This window comes from Pholcus phalangioides, unplaced genomic scaffold (assembly GCF_987345545.1).
Source record: "Pholcus phalangioides strain wild (caught in Gottingen) unplaced genomic scaffold, Ppha-v1.0 ptg000039l_1, whole genome shotgun sequence".
Taxonomy (NCBI): Eukaryota; Metazoa; Arthropoda; class Arachnida; order Araneae; family Pholcidae; genus Pholcus; species Pholcus phalangioides.
The window spans coordinates 561,318-580,309 of NW_028301625.1; the positions used below are offsets into that span (position 1 = coordinate 561,318).

Consider the following 18,992-nt stretch of genomic DNA (forward strand, 5'->3'; position numbering starts at 1 on the left):
AAACAGTCAAAAATTCTTTGAAAGAGATATGATTTATAATATATTATAATATATAATTGAGTAATACTATTAATATACTACTACATAGGCGTACGCAGAATTTTCTCTGAGTTTCAGATTTTTTTTTCCTTCTGAAGTGGGGGTTACATTTTTTCCTGCAAAATAATACTATAATCTTGGCTCAAACGTGGGATTAGACCCAACCCCCTGCCCCCGGTTGCATACGCCAATGTTATATTTAATGAGTCTATTTCGAATTTAGTTAAATCAGTCTTGCAAGGTCATGCGAAAATGCATCGTTTTCTTTCGAGGAAAAACACTAAATAAATCACTAAAAAATTTTCAATACAAAAAATAATAATTTTTTTATTAAATCGACGCCATTGCGAGGAGAAATGTATCTGATGCTGAAGAAGTGTGTGTCCCCCTATCCATATATTCTCGGAATATTCGGAGGAGAAGCGATGTTTATTTTTGGAGATATTACCAAAATTTCATTTTTATCCTTATATTGTCATAATCAGTGTGGATACGGATAGCGTTCTTAATAAGCATGAATGGCTAGTACCGCCCCGCCCAAGTGTTTTACTCAATTCATGAAAATTGGTCATTATAAAAATGTTTAGTTAACATCAAAATTTTGAAAAATATAAAAAAAAACATTGCACTTACGCGGTGTGGATTCAATAAACATCTTCCGCATTAGTTTCATTTCTTTTCGGACACCATCAAAATTACAAATACAAACTCAAAGGCCACAACAGGGAAATTTCTCAACGAGGTGACTGAAATCGATATCTCTATGTTTGAACCATCCATTGTGTCAAAAACACTTTCGATATATGACCTTTTAACACAAAAATTCAATATTACTCGCCTGTAAATCATATTTTGGCACTCCTTGGGTTTGAGTAATTCACGAACGTGCACGCATTCATTAAAAAATGTTTCCATTATGGCAGTGTTCCTCAAAGAGAGCGTCATGGCTCCTAGGGGCGTCACCAACCTCAATCGGGTGTTGTGACGAGCTGTTGACCATTGATGATTGTGTAACGTGTTGTAATATCGTTACCTCCCGGTTCTTTAATATTTTTCCCCCAGTAACCATTGAGTGGATGACAACAATGAAATAGACAAAGGTTTTGATTGAACTATAAACATTTATTCAATTATATGTTAAACTATTAATGTTACGTTTTATCTCAAATTATCACAGTTAGGCTTTTCTCTCAATGTTTCAATGAAACAATAAAAGGGATCGATCTCACCGCCATGTCCAGGTTTTCACGTGTTAGTTCTCATCATCCGATACACACTCCCAGGTGTCGACCTCACAGCCAAAGACTCCCCGGTACCAGCTTCAGTCGGGTTTGGTGTCTTCAAACACTCGTTGAGACCAGAGCTCAGCCGCTGCACATGGAACTGGAGGCGAAAGTTCACAGGTAGCCGGTCTGGCCACTAACCAATCCACTGGATCACGACGATGTTGAAACCTCACATGAAGTCAAGCGATGAGACGGGTTAAGTGCCAAGGCACACTTCTACAATTATAACTTCATTATATTTATGAGACGATCTAGCTCACACCATAACAGGGCGTGACGCCTTAGTGATTAAGTAGCCGAATCGGTCGTAAGTAAGGTCGTAAGCAAGGTAGTAAGCAGTGAAGCACATCTCTAACTGGCTTTTATATAGTAGCATTCCCATAATGCCTCATGGAAGAACCAATCACACAATCACAACATTGAAGGTACGGCATTAGCTTGTATCTAATTTACATAATTTCATGAGAGAAAAGGAAATATGGTAAACATTCTAATATTGAATCTGGCAACCAAACATAACAAATTGGAGATCTGGCTAGGATCCATAAAGTAGAGTTTAACGATGACGACTCGACGTGGCCCCCACCGACGAACCACGGGAACCCCCCACCCCAGAGGGAAAGAGAAGGTAACTAGACGAGCTATTGGGATCTCTGACATGGATGTAAAGCGGAATTTATATGGGACGTTGGCAGCCCAACCTCTGGCCCTGTTCTCGCCCGACGGCTAGGAGACCCCACCCCCCGACCGTTAGACTAAGTGAACTAACTGACCCGAACCGGAATGTCAGCGGAAGCCTCGGGTGGTTTCCGGCAACCAACGAATCCTGGGGCCTAAACAAGATTAATTGAACAATAGGATTGTAAGAGATCCCAGGTCGTCATGTTACAATTGCATCTGTGCGTAAGCGGTTCTTTTATGAATGCACAATAGCTACTATACTTTTCCTGAAAGCCGCATATAATAACCAATACTAAGAGTATAAGTTTGATGACCACTGCATACGGGGATGACGATGAATGTCATTATGTATAAAAAACAACATATAAAAAGACCATCGCCGTAGGTGAATGAACGGTGATGTTAAAATCATGGCCCCGTGGCTAAGCTCTTTGACAATCCGCTGCTGTAGTGAATTTACAACGTGAAAAAAATTATGAGCATCGTCTCGGGCCCCGAAACAAGAATTCACCCAATCTTTGTGGGGCGGGGACCTTGGCTCCAATAATGACTCAGTCATTAACAAAACCAGTCCCAGGGGGTTGCTGGACTATCCCCAGATGGTGTTGAAATCTGCAACAATAGGCTTTATCGATCAATTGCAGTTAACACATACATCTGGAATGTACAGTGCATATTGAAAGGGGGGGGGGAAAGAAACACTTTAGCTCTGTTCCCTTAGCAGATGAAATAAGTGCAACTATATACTTTGCGTAATATTCTTAATTTTTTTTGCCCATAGGGCAAGGATATTTACGAAGGCTCCCTTGAAAAAGGGTCCGAGTTTTTGAAAGCTTATTCTTTTCTCTCGTCCTCCCATCGCCCCCTTATGGCGACTCATAGACCCCCAATCGTGTCTGAAGCTGGTATCGTCCCCTTGAAGAGTCTCATCGCCCACTTTGGGAAACACTGGTCTAGATCAACAATTTGTCAGTAAAAGGCAGCACGGGGAATTATGGAATCACCCTGTATAGATAAAGCCATTAGGAAAAAGATAATGCTTATGCAGAAAGTACACTATTTTCTTCAGGATGCTTGTTTGGTTGATGCTGATTATTAAATATTGTATTTTTTAGATTCGAGAATGATGCAGAATTGTTGGTTTTGTTTGAGGATGCCTACAGAAAGTCATTTGATTGCGATAGTTGGAGAACATGTAAGTTATATTATACTTGCTCTATTAAAGTTACATGACATATTATGTTTTTTTTTGCTTTTATTTCATTTAATTAACATATTTTTTGGTCATCTATGGTATTTGATGTATAACATATAGTAAATTCTATCATTTTGGTTTTCCACTCATCAAAAATACCTACCTCTTAAGTAAAGTTCCCTGTAAGCTGTAAACCTCTTGACCATACACGTTTCTGTGCATACAGAATTTTTTTGTAGTGTAGAAGAAAGATATATATATATTTTTATGTAGTAGAATGTTTTCTCATTTTACATAAAAGTCAAAATTCTGTGCAAAGAGCAACAGCAGGTACGCCCTGTAAGAAAAAAGTTCTTGCTCTTGGGACAATGTTGTCACAACATGTGGCCCTTACATGGCTTGGCTCAGTTCACTTTTTCACTAGAAGTTACTTCTTTACAAGTTGGTCACTTTTGTTATGTATTTTCAGTCTCACTTCACTTTGTATATGATCTGAAAACATCTTTTATAATCTGAAAATGGTAACTTCTGTTACTCGCACTTTGATATAGCCAACATTTGATCCTCTATAGCTGGAATTTGAAGCACATATCCTGTGTATCAAAATCTTGAAAGGCTAATGAATGGAGCATGATGTTTAGTGTGGATAAATGCGTGGTCACTAATTTTGGGTTCGAACATCCCATGTTTAACTTATGAGTTGAATGGTATTAATATCCTGGATATAAGTGGGATGGATCACCAATTTGGGAATTCTCATCGATGAGTGGCATATGTTTTCTGAACATTGTTCAGCAGTGGTCAAAAAATCGAATAGAATGCTTGGTTTTATTCTTGAAACAGTTTCTTCATGTTCTTCTAAAGTCATTCTTCCACTTTCTCAGGGCTTACTTCATCCTGGACTGGAGTATGCCATAAGGTTTTAGCGACCATGCCTAATGATGGACATAGACTTGATTTAGAGGGTGCACAGAGGAGAGCTATGTGTGATCTTCTTGCAACACAAGTCTTGAGCTATGAAAGAGAGGCTTGATTTATTGAATATGTTTGCACTGGAAGAATGTAGATATCTGAGGGGGGGGGGGGGACATGATCAAATTGTTTATAATTTCCAACGGGATGGATAGGGTGGACCATTAGTTATCAATCAACTATTGTGACAAGGAGACACCAGTGTCATTTATTAAGAGACAGATTCAGGTTGTGGTGTCGCAGGGAGTTTTTCTCTATACTCTTGTCAATAAATGGAATAACATACCTCTGAGGGTCATGATTTCTAACACAATTGGCATAATGAACTATGATGAACATATTGAGATAAATCGAGAAGCTATCTATACTTAGAATAAGACATCTATAATCTTTTTACACAGGCAGTGTATTATTTATTATTACAGTCAAACCTCTCTATCTTGAAACTGATGGGACAGAAAAAAAATTTGAGATAGAGAGATTTCTCTCGAGGAATAGAGTTTTCTTTAGTAAGAAAAGAAAATCATGCCAAAAATGTCAAAAAATTCAATTGACAAGAGCTAAAAAATAATGTACTATATTTTACTACATACTAATGAAATTATTGCTTAAGTTACATAATAAAAATGTTTAATCACACTATATGAAATACACTAAAATAGGTTAGATTTTTTTTTGTTCAATTCAATTTTATTTGCATACCTATTCAAAATAATCCATAAACTTAGATTTATGCATATCTTTTGTACTTACAGTTTAATTTATACTAGCAAGAGCTGGAAATATTTTAGGTCCTATCTTCTGAGCTTGCTCCAGAAAATGGCACAGTGTTTTTACAACGTGTGATCAGTATTTTTTACTGTTACTTTTTTCTAATTCCTCTGGAGCATCCTCTGCTGTATTTTCGTCACCCGAGTCAGCCATATATTCAGAAATATTTTCGGTATCGGTCAAGCTGCTGATAAGTTTATAATGAACTTGTCCATTTCCATAAAATTGGAAAATTAAATTTCTAGCTTCAAGTGTTTTTAGTAATGCCATAATGTTCTGAAATTTCATCTTAAACATTGTTCTGAGATCTGTTGAAATTCGAATGAACCACTAGATCTGATCCTTCATCACTGACTGGTTCAAAACCGACAGCTCTCTTGAAGCAATTTTGAATTGTCTGCTGGCTGGCTTTTCGCCATGCCAAAAAAGCCATCCACATGGCATGCCCCCACCCATCAATCATAGTATCCGCCTATGATTGACAAGATCCATCAACACAATGGGCTGTAATATGAATAATAATTTCTTATCAGTTCCTTTCACCTCCGGAAAAAAGCCAGGTTAATGAGAAAGAAAAGAAATTTCTAGATTTTCTTTTTACTATCAATGGTGCTTGGCCTTCGAGATAGAGAGTTTTTGAAAATTACTTTGAAACAGAGAGGGGAAAATGCATTGTTTTAGTACAATAAGTGCAAGAATTTTTTTATTTTTCGAGATAGTTTTTCAAGAAATAGAGGTTTGACTGTAGTTTTTTTTTTTTTTTTCATGATATAATGGTCTTATATTGGGTTGCTGTATTTTGGTTATGTCTACATTTTTTTTCAGTCGCCTCATTGGGCAATTTGCCTTTTGTGACATTTGTATTTGAGAACTTTTTCTTTCTGAGTATACACTCAACTTTTTTTCTTTTTTTTCACTGACAACAATCATGCTACTCTCGATTGGCTGTTATTTTTGGAAGCTTAGTATTAAGAAGTCACCAACGAATAAGGCAAATACATTAGAAATACACTGCTCAAAACAATTAAGGGAGCACATGGTTTTAACAAAATTACGCAAAGATGTATACCGATAAGTAACATAAAATGAATCATCCATAATTTAAAGCGTAGCAGGAAATGGAAGAAGAAAACTTCATATGCAAATCAAAGTTCATGACGTCAAAAACCAGAAAAAGGAGATAAGGGCAGAAATCGGGATGTTGCAGAAACGTCTGTTTTACTGCCGTAACTGTGAAATTCGATTGCACAGTATTTTTTTTTGAGACAAAGTGACTTGAGGATGTCTCAACAACGTGATTTACCGGAATCCATGGCATGGCGTGTTACAGGCAGACTGGAATCCGGGCAAACACAACGTAGTGTCGCGGACGCTGTTGGAGTCGCCAGAAGTGTTGTTGCAAGGCTGTGGAATCGATTCCAAGAAACAGGAAATGTTAGACGTCGACCAGGGCAAGGTCAGCCACACGCCACTACAGCAACTGATGACCAGTATGCACGGTTAACAGCCCGTCGAAACAGAACAGAGAATGCTACGCAGCTGCAAAGACGGTTGCTCTTGGCAACAGGATGAAGGGTGTCCAGCCAAACAGTACGTAATCGGCTTCATGAGGGAGGGCTCCATGCACGTAGGCCAATGGTCTGCATTTCATTGACCCACGCCACCGTGCGGCCCAAAGAAGATGAGCTGCTGAACATCGAGATTGGGGGCAACATGATTGGAGCCAAGTGCTGTTTACAGACGAGTCCCGATTCAGTCTGGAGTGTGACACCCGACGTGTTCTGGTATGGAGGAACAGGGGCACTCGAAATAACCCCCGCATTCGGTCGTGAAAGGTCACAATACAGACGAGCTGGTTGGATGGTATGGGGTGGAATCAGCATAGGAGGACGTACGGACCTGCATATCTTTCGGAATGGCACTTTGACGGCCCGAAGGTATGCAGACGAGATACTGCGACCTCATGTCATCCCTTACGCTGGAGCCATTGGAGATTCCTTTGTTTTCCAGGATGATAATGCCCGACCACATAGAGCTCGTCTGGTGGAGAACATGCTTGAAGCTGAAACAATACAGCGTATGGAATGGCCAGCGTGCTCTCCTGACCTGAATCCAATCTAGCATGTTTGGGACATGCTCGGACGACGCATTGCTGCGCGACCAAGGCCGCCTGTTACTGTCCGAGACTTGCAGATTGCACTTCTTGAGGAGTGGAACAGTATTCCCCGAAGTCTGATTGATAACCTCATCACATCCATGGCAAACAGGTGTGCAGCAGTCTTAGCTGTTCGAGGAGACCACACACCCTATTAAAACTCCTGCATCATGTCTAAACAGTACTTTTTTTTATTGTTTACATGTAACCAAATTGTTGTCCTAAATCATCTTTTCATGTTTTTTCCATATTTTCAAAGAATTAAAGCTTAATTCCGAATTTTTTTACGTCTTTTTTCTGTATTGCGCATTGATACGCGTGTACTATCCATTTTATGCCAATACGTGGCTGTCTCATGCAGTTTTCTTCACTTTTTTGCTTGCTCCCCTAATTGTTTTGAGCAGTGTATTTACCTTATTCGTATTTATTATTACATTAGGAGTTTGTGTATTTGCCTTATTCGTTTGTGACTTCTTAATATTCTTTGGCAAAGTGGATCTACTCTTCCACTTTTAGAAGTGGCTGCCTAGAGAGGTGTCACTTTATTGCCAAAGAGATATATGTATCTCTTATAAAAGTTTTTTTTGTGTACAGTATGTGTCTCAGCTTTGGAAATCTTGTTTTTCTTTTATTAACTTACACTGAAAACAAAAATATTTGGGTGGATGATCTTGGTACGTAGAATAATGTTGAAGCCCTTCTTTTCATGCTATTGATGTGCTATCCCTTTTTCTTTTACCGTTTGCATTCTTACTCAAAGCCAGTAAAAATGACTTGTGGTCTCTTTTTTTCTGAGTGGAATTTGCATGCACCTTTGTGAAATGATGTACCAGTTCTACCATCATGGAAAATTTCACAAAATTAGAAAATGATTAAAAAAATCAAGAAAAAGAATAAAAATAAAAACTGGTCAGTGATTCTTACAATAGAATGATGTTGGCTTAGCGCCAAGTACTCAGGAATTGGATGCAAATCAGTCAGTAAGCATACACAAACTCAGTTCATGTGCATTGTAGCCATAAAACAATTTAGAGCTTCTTTAGGATGATGTACAATGGAGGTTTCTAATGTTTTTGTTCTCACTGAATACTTGATTACAAGACACTACCACGGAACCCAAAAAACATGAGTATTTATTCAACATTTTTCATCAAAACACCAATTGAAAATTTCGCAGCTTTTGATATTGTGGAACCCCAGAAAAGTCACCATGGAACAGTGGTTAGAAACCTATTAGAAAAGTGTTTCTCTGAACATCTGCAGCTGCTTCCTCCATGCTAAATTATGTGAAAATAATAATTCTGTTGAATTTTGTAGCTGAAGTTTCAGACCTTTTAAATAATCATAACTTTTTGTTAGTGACAACCATGTGTGCTGTATTAGAATTTCAGACAACCCACAACATTGTGGTCTAATTTTGCAACACCTTAGCAGCAGGCACTGTATAGTCGTGTGGTATTATGATTTATTTGCATCGTGAAATCTCAACCCAGTAATCACACGTTTAGATGGTTTGCTGATGTTCATTTTCTGTGGTTTTCAACTTTGAGGTGTGAATACAAGTTGACACTTGGCTGCCCACAAAATTAAGAAAAAATCAGAAATTGTATTCCACTTCCGATGTGGAGGATAAATGGCAGTACCTCTTGAGCATGTAGTCTGATGTACACCAAAGAATGTCCGTGAGCCTGCTATGTCCCTTTTTTTACGGCTCTGCTTGTTGGAATCTTTTCTAATCATACTATTTGTATCTATTACTAATCAGAGACATGTTAAAGATTTTGGGGGCCACCCAATCCCTGATGCTATATATTTTATTGGAAAAATCAGCATCCCAAAAGCATAACGTTTTCAAAAATTGCACAGGAATGCTTAAAAATATCAAAAATTAATAGAACTAATTCTATGAACAATATAAAAATTTGAAATCAATAAAAATTTGAGAATGATGAAAATCCAAAATTAGTGAGAGAAATATATAATTCCAGAATTGTTGGAAATTCAAAAAATAATGAGAGAGAAAATAGAAAAACAATAAAAGAAACAATGAAAATTCAGAAAATTAGAGAAGTAGTTTCAGAATCAGTGGAAGCCTTCATTGTTTTATTAAGGGCCTATTGGTCCACTAAGTATGTTGTCACTACTTCTATCAATAAAAGAATGAAAGCATCATTCTAACTTGCAAGTACAACTACACTGAAGAGCCAAAAAAACTGGTTGACCTGCCTAATATCGTGTAGGGCCCCTGCGAGCACGCAGAAGTGCCGCAAAACGATGTGGCATGGACTCGACCAATGTCTGAAGTAGTGCTGGAGGTAATTGACACCATGAATCCTGCAGGGCTGTCCATAAATCCATAGGAGTAAGAGGGGGTGGAGATCTCTTCTGAACAGCACGTTGCAAGGCATCCCAGATATGTTCAATAATGTTCATGTTTGGAGATTTTGGTGGCCAGCAGAAGTGTCTAAAGTCAGAAGAGTGTTCCTGGAGCCACTTTGTAGCAATTCTGGACATGTGGGATGTCGCATTGTCCTGCTGAAATTGTCCAAGTCTGTCGGAATGCACAATGGACATGAATGGGTGCAGGTGATCAGACAGGATGCTTACGTATGTGTTAGAGTCGTATATAGACGTATCAGGGGTCCCATATTACGCCAACTGCACACGCCCCATACCATCACAGAGCCTCCACCAGCTTGAACAGTCCCCTGTTGACATGTAGGGTCCATGGATTCATGAGGTTGTCTCCATACCCGTACAGGTCCATCAGCTCGAAGCAATTGGAACCGAGACTCGTCAGACCAGGCAACGTATTTCCAGTCCTCAACAGTCCAATGTCTGTGTTGTCGGGCCCAGGTGAGGCGTAAAGCTTTGTGTCGTGCAGTCATCAAGGGTGCACGAGTGGGCCTTCGGCTCTGAAAGCCCATATCGATGATGTTTTGTTGAATGGTTCGCACGCTGACACTTGTTGATGGCCCAGCATTGAAATCTGCAGCAATTTGCTTATTATACAATGAGTTTAATGGTATTAATAGACAACAGCTTTCACACATTTTTCTTAAAATTTTTCCAGATTGTTCTGCAGGTCGCAGATTTCGGCATATTCTGTTTCGGGGCATTTAAAAAGTAGTATTTGTCAGAAAAAGTTAATTTGTATATTTAGTATTATTGTTTACTGAGTATTTTTTAATGAGTGTTATTGTGAATTTTTTATTGAGTATTACTGTTTTTGTACACTGTCAAGGTTGCCAAGAAAATTGTCCCATTTGTGTTACTGTTTATGATCCGTGGAAGGATTATCCCTTTGGGTCAAATAGTGTATGTTTTGTAGTTTTCTTTAGGTTTTTTTGTCTTTGTTTTGTGATGTTTTGTCAAATAAATAATTGTACAGTGTTTGAAAAAACCCATAAGTTACAAATCTTGTAAATAAAACTAAGATTCGAAAGTTGGATGCTCAATGATTTTTTAGATAAAATACTATGTAGGGGTCAGTTAGTTCCCATTATTTTGGAAAAACATGACACTGCTAATGCTTAAGATGGACATTATCGAAGCTGGTTATTCAACTGCACTTAGTTTTATTATCCGCAAACAAAGACAGGGAGCTGAAGAATCAGTCATGCATCAGTTTCTTTTTTTGCCCCTTCAAATATATTACAAGCACATACATACAAGCATACCGAATTTGCTTTGAAATTTCGTGAAAAAACATTCTAATCAGAATTATGAAAATTGAAATTTTTGATTTAGTAACGCCAGTGAAGCATTTGGAAGGTCTTTAAATTTTATGGAACCGAAATGGATTTTCATTGAATAAACCAGTTAAATCAGCAGAATACAATTCATCATTTGCAATCACGTTATATTGAAGCTATAAAAACTAATAAAAAATCGTAGAAATCACTCAACTGCAATTAGATATGATCCACTGGAGATGATTTATGAAAGTATAGACGAGACATCTCTTGGCTGACTTATGTATCAACAATACGCATCACAAGGATATCACGGACTTCAATTTGAAAACCATAGATAGAAACGAACCTATTATAATGAATTGAAAAACAATATCTTGCACAACTTACAAGGTGGTGAGTTTGGCGTTATGACATCATTAAGGACAAGTGATCATCAGAATACACAATGCTATAAGTCAGCAACTGCACATTTCTATGCATTTCCTCCTTCACTTAATGAACTCAAAATGGGATCTTTTCCCCCTCATTGTATTAGACCAAAACAAAAGCATAATGTTTGCGCAATGAGGAAAATTCTAAATCAACTTTTACACTGGGTAGAAAAATATAAATGATCTGCAATTATATTCTGCGCCATAAATGAAATTGACATAGAACAAATGTAATTTCCAGGAATCGGAGATTGCTCTTTCCTTTTAACGTTTTTAAAATATTTCTTAAAAGCTAAAATCTCATGAGCATGATCGTTCAAATTTCACGAAGGCCGGGATTACACTATAAAAGTTTGATGGAAAATCTTTTACACAACTTGGAAAAAACAACCAACATGCCCTCTATTTGGTTGCATTTTTCACGTTTTATAAACAAACTTTTGTAAAACTTGACAGCTGCAACCAATAAGGTGATCAGTTGCATTAGCTCGAATCTAACCGATAGCTATTGGTTGCACTTTTCCAGTTTCATATAATAATTTTTATAAAACTTTTACAGTGTAATCCCGGCCTAAAAGAAAAATGTTTACAAAATTTCTTCCACGAGAAATCAATAAGATTAATGGCAACCACGTACAGTCGACGCCGCTAATTAAAATCATGGATAATGTTATCATTTGGGAATTGTTATCACTTTTCCAAAGAACGGAATGGATCAATATCATAACATGGGAAAAAATTCGTTTATAGTTATCTGGACTTCGGTTTATGTTATAATTTTTTCCCATCGACTTTTTTTTCCGCATTCTGAAGCTAAGGTTTAACCAAACTCGTTTTTTCTCCCTGTAAGTTATCTTTATCAGGGCAGCAAGACTATGTATTAGGCTAGGTGTTTCGTCTTTCTTCTTGACAACATTTCTGTAATCGGTCTGTAGTAATCGCTGTGATCCATGTACGTGTAGAGCTTTTTCTGCAATGGCTTTCCTACAGTGAAGGCAAATGCATGACAAAAAAAAAAAAGCTCTTTTCTTCAGTTCTTGATTAGTTTCTTTCAGTTGACCAAATTCAAATTTCTTTTCCGAGAGGCATTCTTTCATCAATTTCACAAGTTACATCAATTCCTCTGCTTTTATTTTTTGCACAAATTCTTGCAATGCTATAAACAATATTATGTAAAAACCATTTAGCTGGAACTCTACAGAGTGCTGCACGTTAATTTTTGGGTACTTTCAGTATGTTGCTTTTAACACCTTAATGTCTCTCCCCAAAGAATATACCAAAATCTGTGATGTACGTCGCAGAACAATTAGCGCTGCTACAGAACAATCTGGAAGAATTTTAAGAAAAGTGCAAAACACATTACTATGGGGATTTTTAGTGCAGACCATTTCCAATCAGCCGAGGGTTCATTACAGAACAATGCAAAACATTCTGCTTTGGGGATGTCTTATCACTTAACCCCTTGTCTTTAATTAGAACTAAAATGATCTACCAAATAATTTACATTACATTTTTATTTATTATCATTTTCTTATTCTACTTTCATATAATGTGGTATATGAAGGGTTAAAATAATCACTAGGCAGTCAGCCTGCATGGTTTATTCTGTAAATGAACCACATCTGAACAGAAATCCAAACTTCCGAAAATGTCATACGACAGTTATAATATATGAAATAGCGTTCTTTATGCGAATGTTTTTCCGAGTGGTTGAAAGAAAATTACTCATTTCTAAGAACTTGTAATTAGGCCTCCTCCTAGTTACTAAAGGGTAAAAAACTACTAATCGTGAAATGTAGAGAGTAGATGCACACGTCAGAACAACGCTATACGAGGTCAGCAAAAGAAAATACGCGACAACTAATGAAGACATAGGCTTTTCCCTTCCATTAATAATCAAAAAAAGAAAAAAATCAAATACATAAGAGCATGCACAAGACACTTGGAAAATGACTACTAAGCATCATTTCGCAAGCGAGACATCAGACAGGCCCCCGCGAGCACGCAGAAGTGCTGCAACACGCATGGACTCGACTAATGTCTGAAGTAGTGTTGGAGGTAATTGACACCATGAATCCTGCAGGACTGTCCATAAATCCGTAGGAGTAAGAAGGGGTGGAGATCTCTTCTGAACAGCACATTGCAAGGCATCCCAGATATGTTCAATAATGTTCATGTCTGGGGATTTAGGTGGCCAGCGGAAGTGTCTAAAGTCAGAAGAGTGTTCCTGGAGCCACTTTCTGGACGTGTGGGGTGGCGCATTGTCCTGCTGAAATTGTCCAAGTCCGTCGGAATGCACAATGGACATGAATGGGTGCAGGTGATCAGACAGGATGCTTACGTACCTGTCACCTGTCAGAGTCGTATCTAGACATATCAGGGGTCCCATATCACGTCAACTGCACACGCCCCATACCATCACAGAGCCTCCACCAGCTTGAACAGTCCCCTGTTGATATGTAGGGTCCATGGATTCATGAGGTTGTCTCCATACCCGTACAGGTCCATCAGCTCGAAGCAATTGGAACCGAGACTCGTCAGACCAGGCAACGTATTTCCAGTCCTCAACAGTCCAATGTCTGTGTTGTCGGGCCCAGGTGAGGCGTAAAGCTTTGTGTCGTGCAGTCAGCAACATAGGCGTAAACTTCTATAGGGCCCATGGGCCCGAGCCCCCCCAACATTTTTGAAGACGCGGCTCAGCCCCCCCAAAAATTCGTATGAATATGGCTTATTCATTTTGCAATGATGAAAATTTTTTTTTTAACCAAAAGTTGTCCTAATTATGAATTAGTTAATGGAAACAATCTGCTTAAAATTTTAGTTCTTTTAAAAAATCTGGATGGTCTTTGGCTTTCTTGTTCCATGACAATACGTTTATCTCATTTCTTCCCTGCCGTTCAATCCCCAATTGCACCCTCCATCGGTTCCAATCCTTACTGCCAGAAGGCACGGCTGAGAGGAAGATTCTTTGAGGTGTTGAGGGGGCTCTTTCTTCTTTGCCTGTGGCAAAAACTGAGTGTCTCTTCTTTTGTTCACTGCGACCGGAGGACGGCCATGGCGCCAACATGAAAATAAGCCCAAAGATGCATGGTGGGGGGGAGGGGGGAGGTTGAAAATTGGGAAGCAATGATATTGAAACCGAAATAAATTACACTCTATAAAGAATAGGTGCCAGAACCTATAGGCTGAGGCCATTTGAACCCCCCCCCCCCCCCGCAATAAATTTTGTAAGGGGACTGAGCCTCCCCAGTAATTACTGAAAAAAACCATTGTGCAATGCATTCTCCCTCTCCTTCGTACACGCTTGAGTCCCGTATATGCGGGAGGACCAATAACTTTTAGGCCCCCCCCCCAATGTTTTTTTGAAAAATATTGGGAAAAAAAGCACATTCTAAATGCCCATTCATAACAGATCTTGAGGACCGATGCCGAAACATTTTTCAAGCCCCTTTACAACAAAATTTGACTGGGGGTGGGGGTAGAACATAGAATCAAATAAACAACAAGTGAATTATAATATTGATTTTAAAAAAGGAAATGAAAAATAAATGATTTTTCAAAGGTCCAAGACCAACCCCTCGACCGGGCTTTATTGGCCCATTCGTTAAGCCACCACTACATTTCAACAACGAATACAAACTATTATCTTTATAACTAAGGGATTCCTGAACTATTTACGTTCGCAGCACTCATGGAAATTTTAAATTTTGCCCAACACCTCAGCCAACGTCTTCCTAAAGAGTGTATTCAACACCATAACCCTTGTTTTGTGGAACAGATTTGCACCCTCCACTAATATAATTTGACTGGCTCTTCGTTTTCGTAAGAATGCTCATTTAAGAAAGAAAATTAGAAATTTTTTTTAAATTTTTGAGTAGGAAAACTGAACATCATAATCTAAATTGTGCATGTGTATCAATAAAAATTGTACAAACTGTATAATTTTTATTGATGAGGTGACTGAAAAGGCAGTGACAGCAACGCCAATGAGGTATGTGATATCCCCGCCCCCTCAACGTTTTCTCCCCATCTGGTTGGGAATTTCGAAGATGAGAAACGAAACTAAAACTAATTCAATAAAAAGTTATCAATTAGGTCATTGCAAAGATGGCCTACTGCACATTATCGGTGGGGGGAGGGGGGGGGAAGGGAGATAGCCTACAAGTTGGCTACAAGACTCATTCATTCATAAAAAAAATATCGCTCACAAATTGAAAAGAATTTCTTCAATTTAAAAAGTAAAAATTAATCTTCAATTACCTAAGGAAGCAGGTTGGCCACCCCTTTATAAATAGTGAAATGCATGCACAATATCAGTATGTAAGTGGTGCCGCAAATATTTAAAATTCAATGAATCTTAAATAGTCAGTCCTCGGTATAACGTCACTCGGGGACCAAATAAAAATGACCGGAAGCTGCGATAACTTGATAACGAGTAATCCCATTTCACTAATTTTGTTGGTAAGGACTATAAAAGAGATGTTATAGGCATCCCCTATCCTGCATCAGGGCCTCAGGCTGGGGCCTTTGGTGGATATAGTGAATTTTTCGTGTGAAAAACAAAAAATGATAGGGGGGGGATTGTCCCCCCGCACTGGAGCCCTGTTAGTCCAATACCTGCTAAAGCAGCTTGCTCTAGAAGGTGTTGGTTAGTCCCACCGTTGAGCGGGGGGGGGGCATGTTTATAGTGCAATGTATGCCTGATGATGTTAATAGTTGTGACTTTACAACGAGATCTTTGGACGAGAGATCTTTTCAAGCCTCTCTCTCGGTCATCCGTTTATAAGATTTCAAATTGAAAATTAATCCAACAAAGAAAAAATTATACATTGATAGGTTTCCTTTCCATGTTTAGCGAGAAAATTCTTTTTCTAAGAACACAGGACCATAGCGTGCCTTTTCGGGGCCCCCAGGGCACACTTTTTCTGGGGGCCCTTGGTAAGGATTATTATTATGCAAAATAAATGTACATTATTTTGTGGCGCCCGATTAGGCATGTGGCCCTGGTGCAATGCCCCGGTTGCCCCAGCCTAGTTAGGGGGCCTGTATGACCATATAGTAGTTATTCCAGACAACCAGCTTTCGCGGGTAGATAGGAAAGGCAAATCGCTTTGGGACAAGATCAAAGAAAAGCGTTGGGTCGCAATAGGCAGGATTAACCATTGAGGACAACAAAGCACGTACTTCTGACACGGGCATCAGAAAAGAGCAATCACTAATTTATTTTTTCTTAGCTGACGATTGTTTACTGTCTCTGTAGATCGGCTGGCGACAGAAGTAGAAAATGCCATTAGTGAATCCTCTTGAATGCACTTCTGTACTATGCCTGTGACAGATACCCATTATGAGTTTAAAAAAAAGAAAAAAAAAAGAAGAAAACTGTTCAACAGAATACACCCCAACCCCCCCTCACTTGTTAACTTGGGAACTGGTTGACGGGTCTATATCGCTTCCTGTACGATCTCCTTCCTCATTGTTTGTACACCCTTCTGGAGGTAGCAATGTATTATATGATAGCAATAATGAGATGGATGTTGTAGTTTTCTTGTCAGCGGCGCTTTGACTATTTTTGTTCCACTGTAGAAATTTAGTAGCCTTTCTAGAATGCAACTGCCCTGAAGCGAGGCGGAGCATACACAAACACACACATATATATAGGCGAATTCCGAACAAAGACGCACACGAATGGGCAGCCAGATGTATTGGAAATTTTTCCCTGAGTAAGCGTGAGGACTTTCCCGAAATTTTCAGTCATGGATACCGCCATCTAACTGAATCATGTGTTTATAGGTGTTTAAGTAACACACATCTATGTGTCCCTCCTTCAGGAAGCTAGCACAGTGTTACATTTTTATGTTGTCCAGATGTACTAACCATGAGAAAAAAACGAAGATAAGACATCCGAAATGTTCACAAAAGATGAATTCGGCTCAGCCGAACTATAGTAGTTACAAAAGGTAATTGCCGACAAATGGTTGCGCACGAAGACGTGAGAAATTTTTCTGTACAGAGTTGACAATACCGAAAACAGGATTGTCATATTAACTATAGCATATAAGAAGAGGAAGAAACATCCAGTTGTTTTTGAATCCAAGTGTCATCGTTGAGTGTTTATGTTACAAATTTTCAAGTCAACGCTGATCGATCGTTGCATCCTTACTCATCCTTCATGATGAAGGAATCATCATCAAAGCCCAATTTGTAGCAGAGCGACAATAATCTTGGTAAGTACAACCTCATTAGCAGTTTCTCTAATTTTTTGGGAATTTTGCGATTGCATAAAATGTTTATACAGATATTATTGAGGCCAAAAGCTTTTACGACAAACATTGTTTGGAACAAGATTGTTAAAGAAATCTAAAGTACAGTAGAACCTCGATTATCCGAGGGTGGATTATCCGGAGTTCAGAAATTACAAAACTACGAAAGGTGAAAGAAAACCGACCATGAAATTATTGATCAGACAACACAAGAGATTTTGGTAATAATATTCGGTGATAGTGATTAGAAGAATGGGAACAGAGATTGTTATTGAAGTTATGATCAGTTAGATCAGAGTATCCTATAATGGGCAATATCGCCCCTTGGGGGCCTGGAAAGGTCCTGGGGGGGGGGATGAGAAAAAAACAAATTCTGAAGAGGAGGACGATGAAACAAAAAGTTTGGAAAACTGCGAGTTGGATTATTCAAATTTGTTTTGCTTAAACAGTGGTCTCTAATAACAAGGAACAAAATAAGTCGAAAATAATTTATGTAAAAAAAACATCTTATGACACCCAAATTTTTTGGTTTTTCTGCAAGTCAGGACCTTTGACTTGAAGTGCCCCTAGAAAAAAGTGGACAATTATAACCCTGCATAAATAGGGTCAAAGATGTTTAGTTTATTAGCGAATAGAGTAAATACTGTGCTAATTAAATGGGCCACTTCATGCAGAAATTAGGACCGGTTCAGAAACTATATAATTGTATAAATAGGTTCTTGTGTGTATTTTTTGCGTAAATTTAAGTGTGAGTATTTGACATGAACAACATGAGGATACAATAAATATTTATTTTAAATCAACGGAATGTATAAATATGCGTTTCATTCGAACTGTTTGCTATTGCTGCTATGTTTGGTTATTCCTGGTGATTTAAACCGTGGTTTTCGATAGGCCGTGGTCAGCATTACATGATTGAAAATTTTTATATCGTTAGATTATTAAGTTATTTTTGTTAAAATTAATTTTTAGGATAAAATATGAATGGCATATCTATCACGTGGGTGTTTATGGTCAAAACTGATACCAATTGATTTATTGAAAATGATTGCAAATAAGATAATGCTTGACCAAAAATAATTACCGGTCCTGCAGGTCCTTCAACGTTGAAATTTTTTACATACATCAGTAGTATATGAGCAAAAAAACACTATACGTTGAATAAAAGTGTTATACAAATTCTAAAATTTCGGTTAATAAGCACTCGCTCAGACGTATATTACATGTAAACAAAGATTTTCCCCCTTCTGATTTATGAATAAAAAAAAAAAGTATTTATACTTTTACTGATATCAGTATGACTTCAGTATTATTCTAATACTGAAGTGTGTGTTTGTTAAGAAAAATAAGCGAGCTGCTATGCCAATGGGTTTTTAAACGTTTGCTATCTGCGGCGCACCTTAATATTAATAGCAACTGATCACCTATGCTCCTCCATCTCCTCCATAAAACGTATTGAAAATTATTTTTTTTCCAGAAACCTATGTAAATTGGCACTGTTAGC

The 18,992-nt window shown here is 38.2% G+C and overlaps 1 protein-coding gene across 5 annotated transcripts in view; it reads left to right on the forward strand.

Annotated features, from left to right (window-relative positions):
* LOC149065437 (pre-mRNA splicing factor CWF19L1) overlaps positions 1–18,992 on the forward strand; it is a 104,385-nt gene that overhangs the window by 60,374 nt on the left and 25,019 nt on the right. For all 5 annotated transcript variants that reach the window (XM_089253798.1, XM_089253797.1, XM_089253795.1 and 2 more), the window contains one exon: positions 3,122–3,201. In XM_089253798.1, the coding sequence (XP_089109924.1) occupies positions 3,122–3,201 (80 nt within the window). The remainder of the gene's footprint in view (positions 1–3,121; positions 3,202–18,992) is intronic.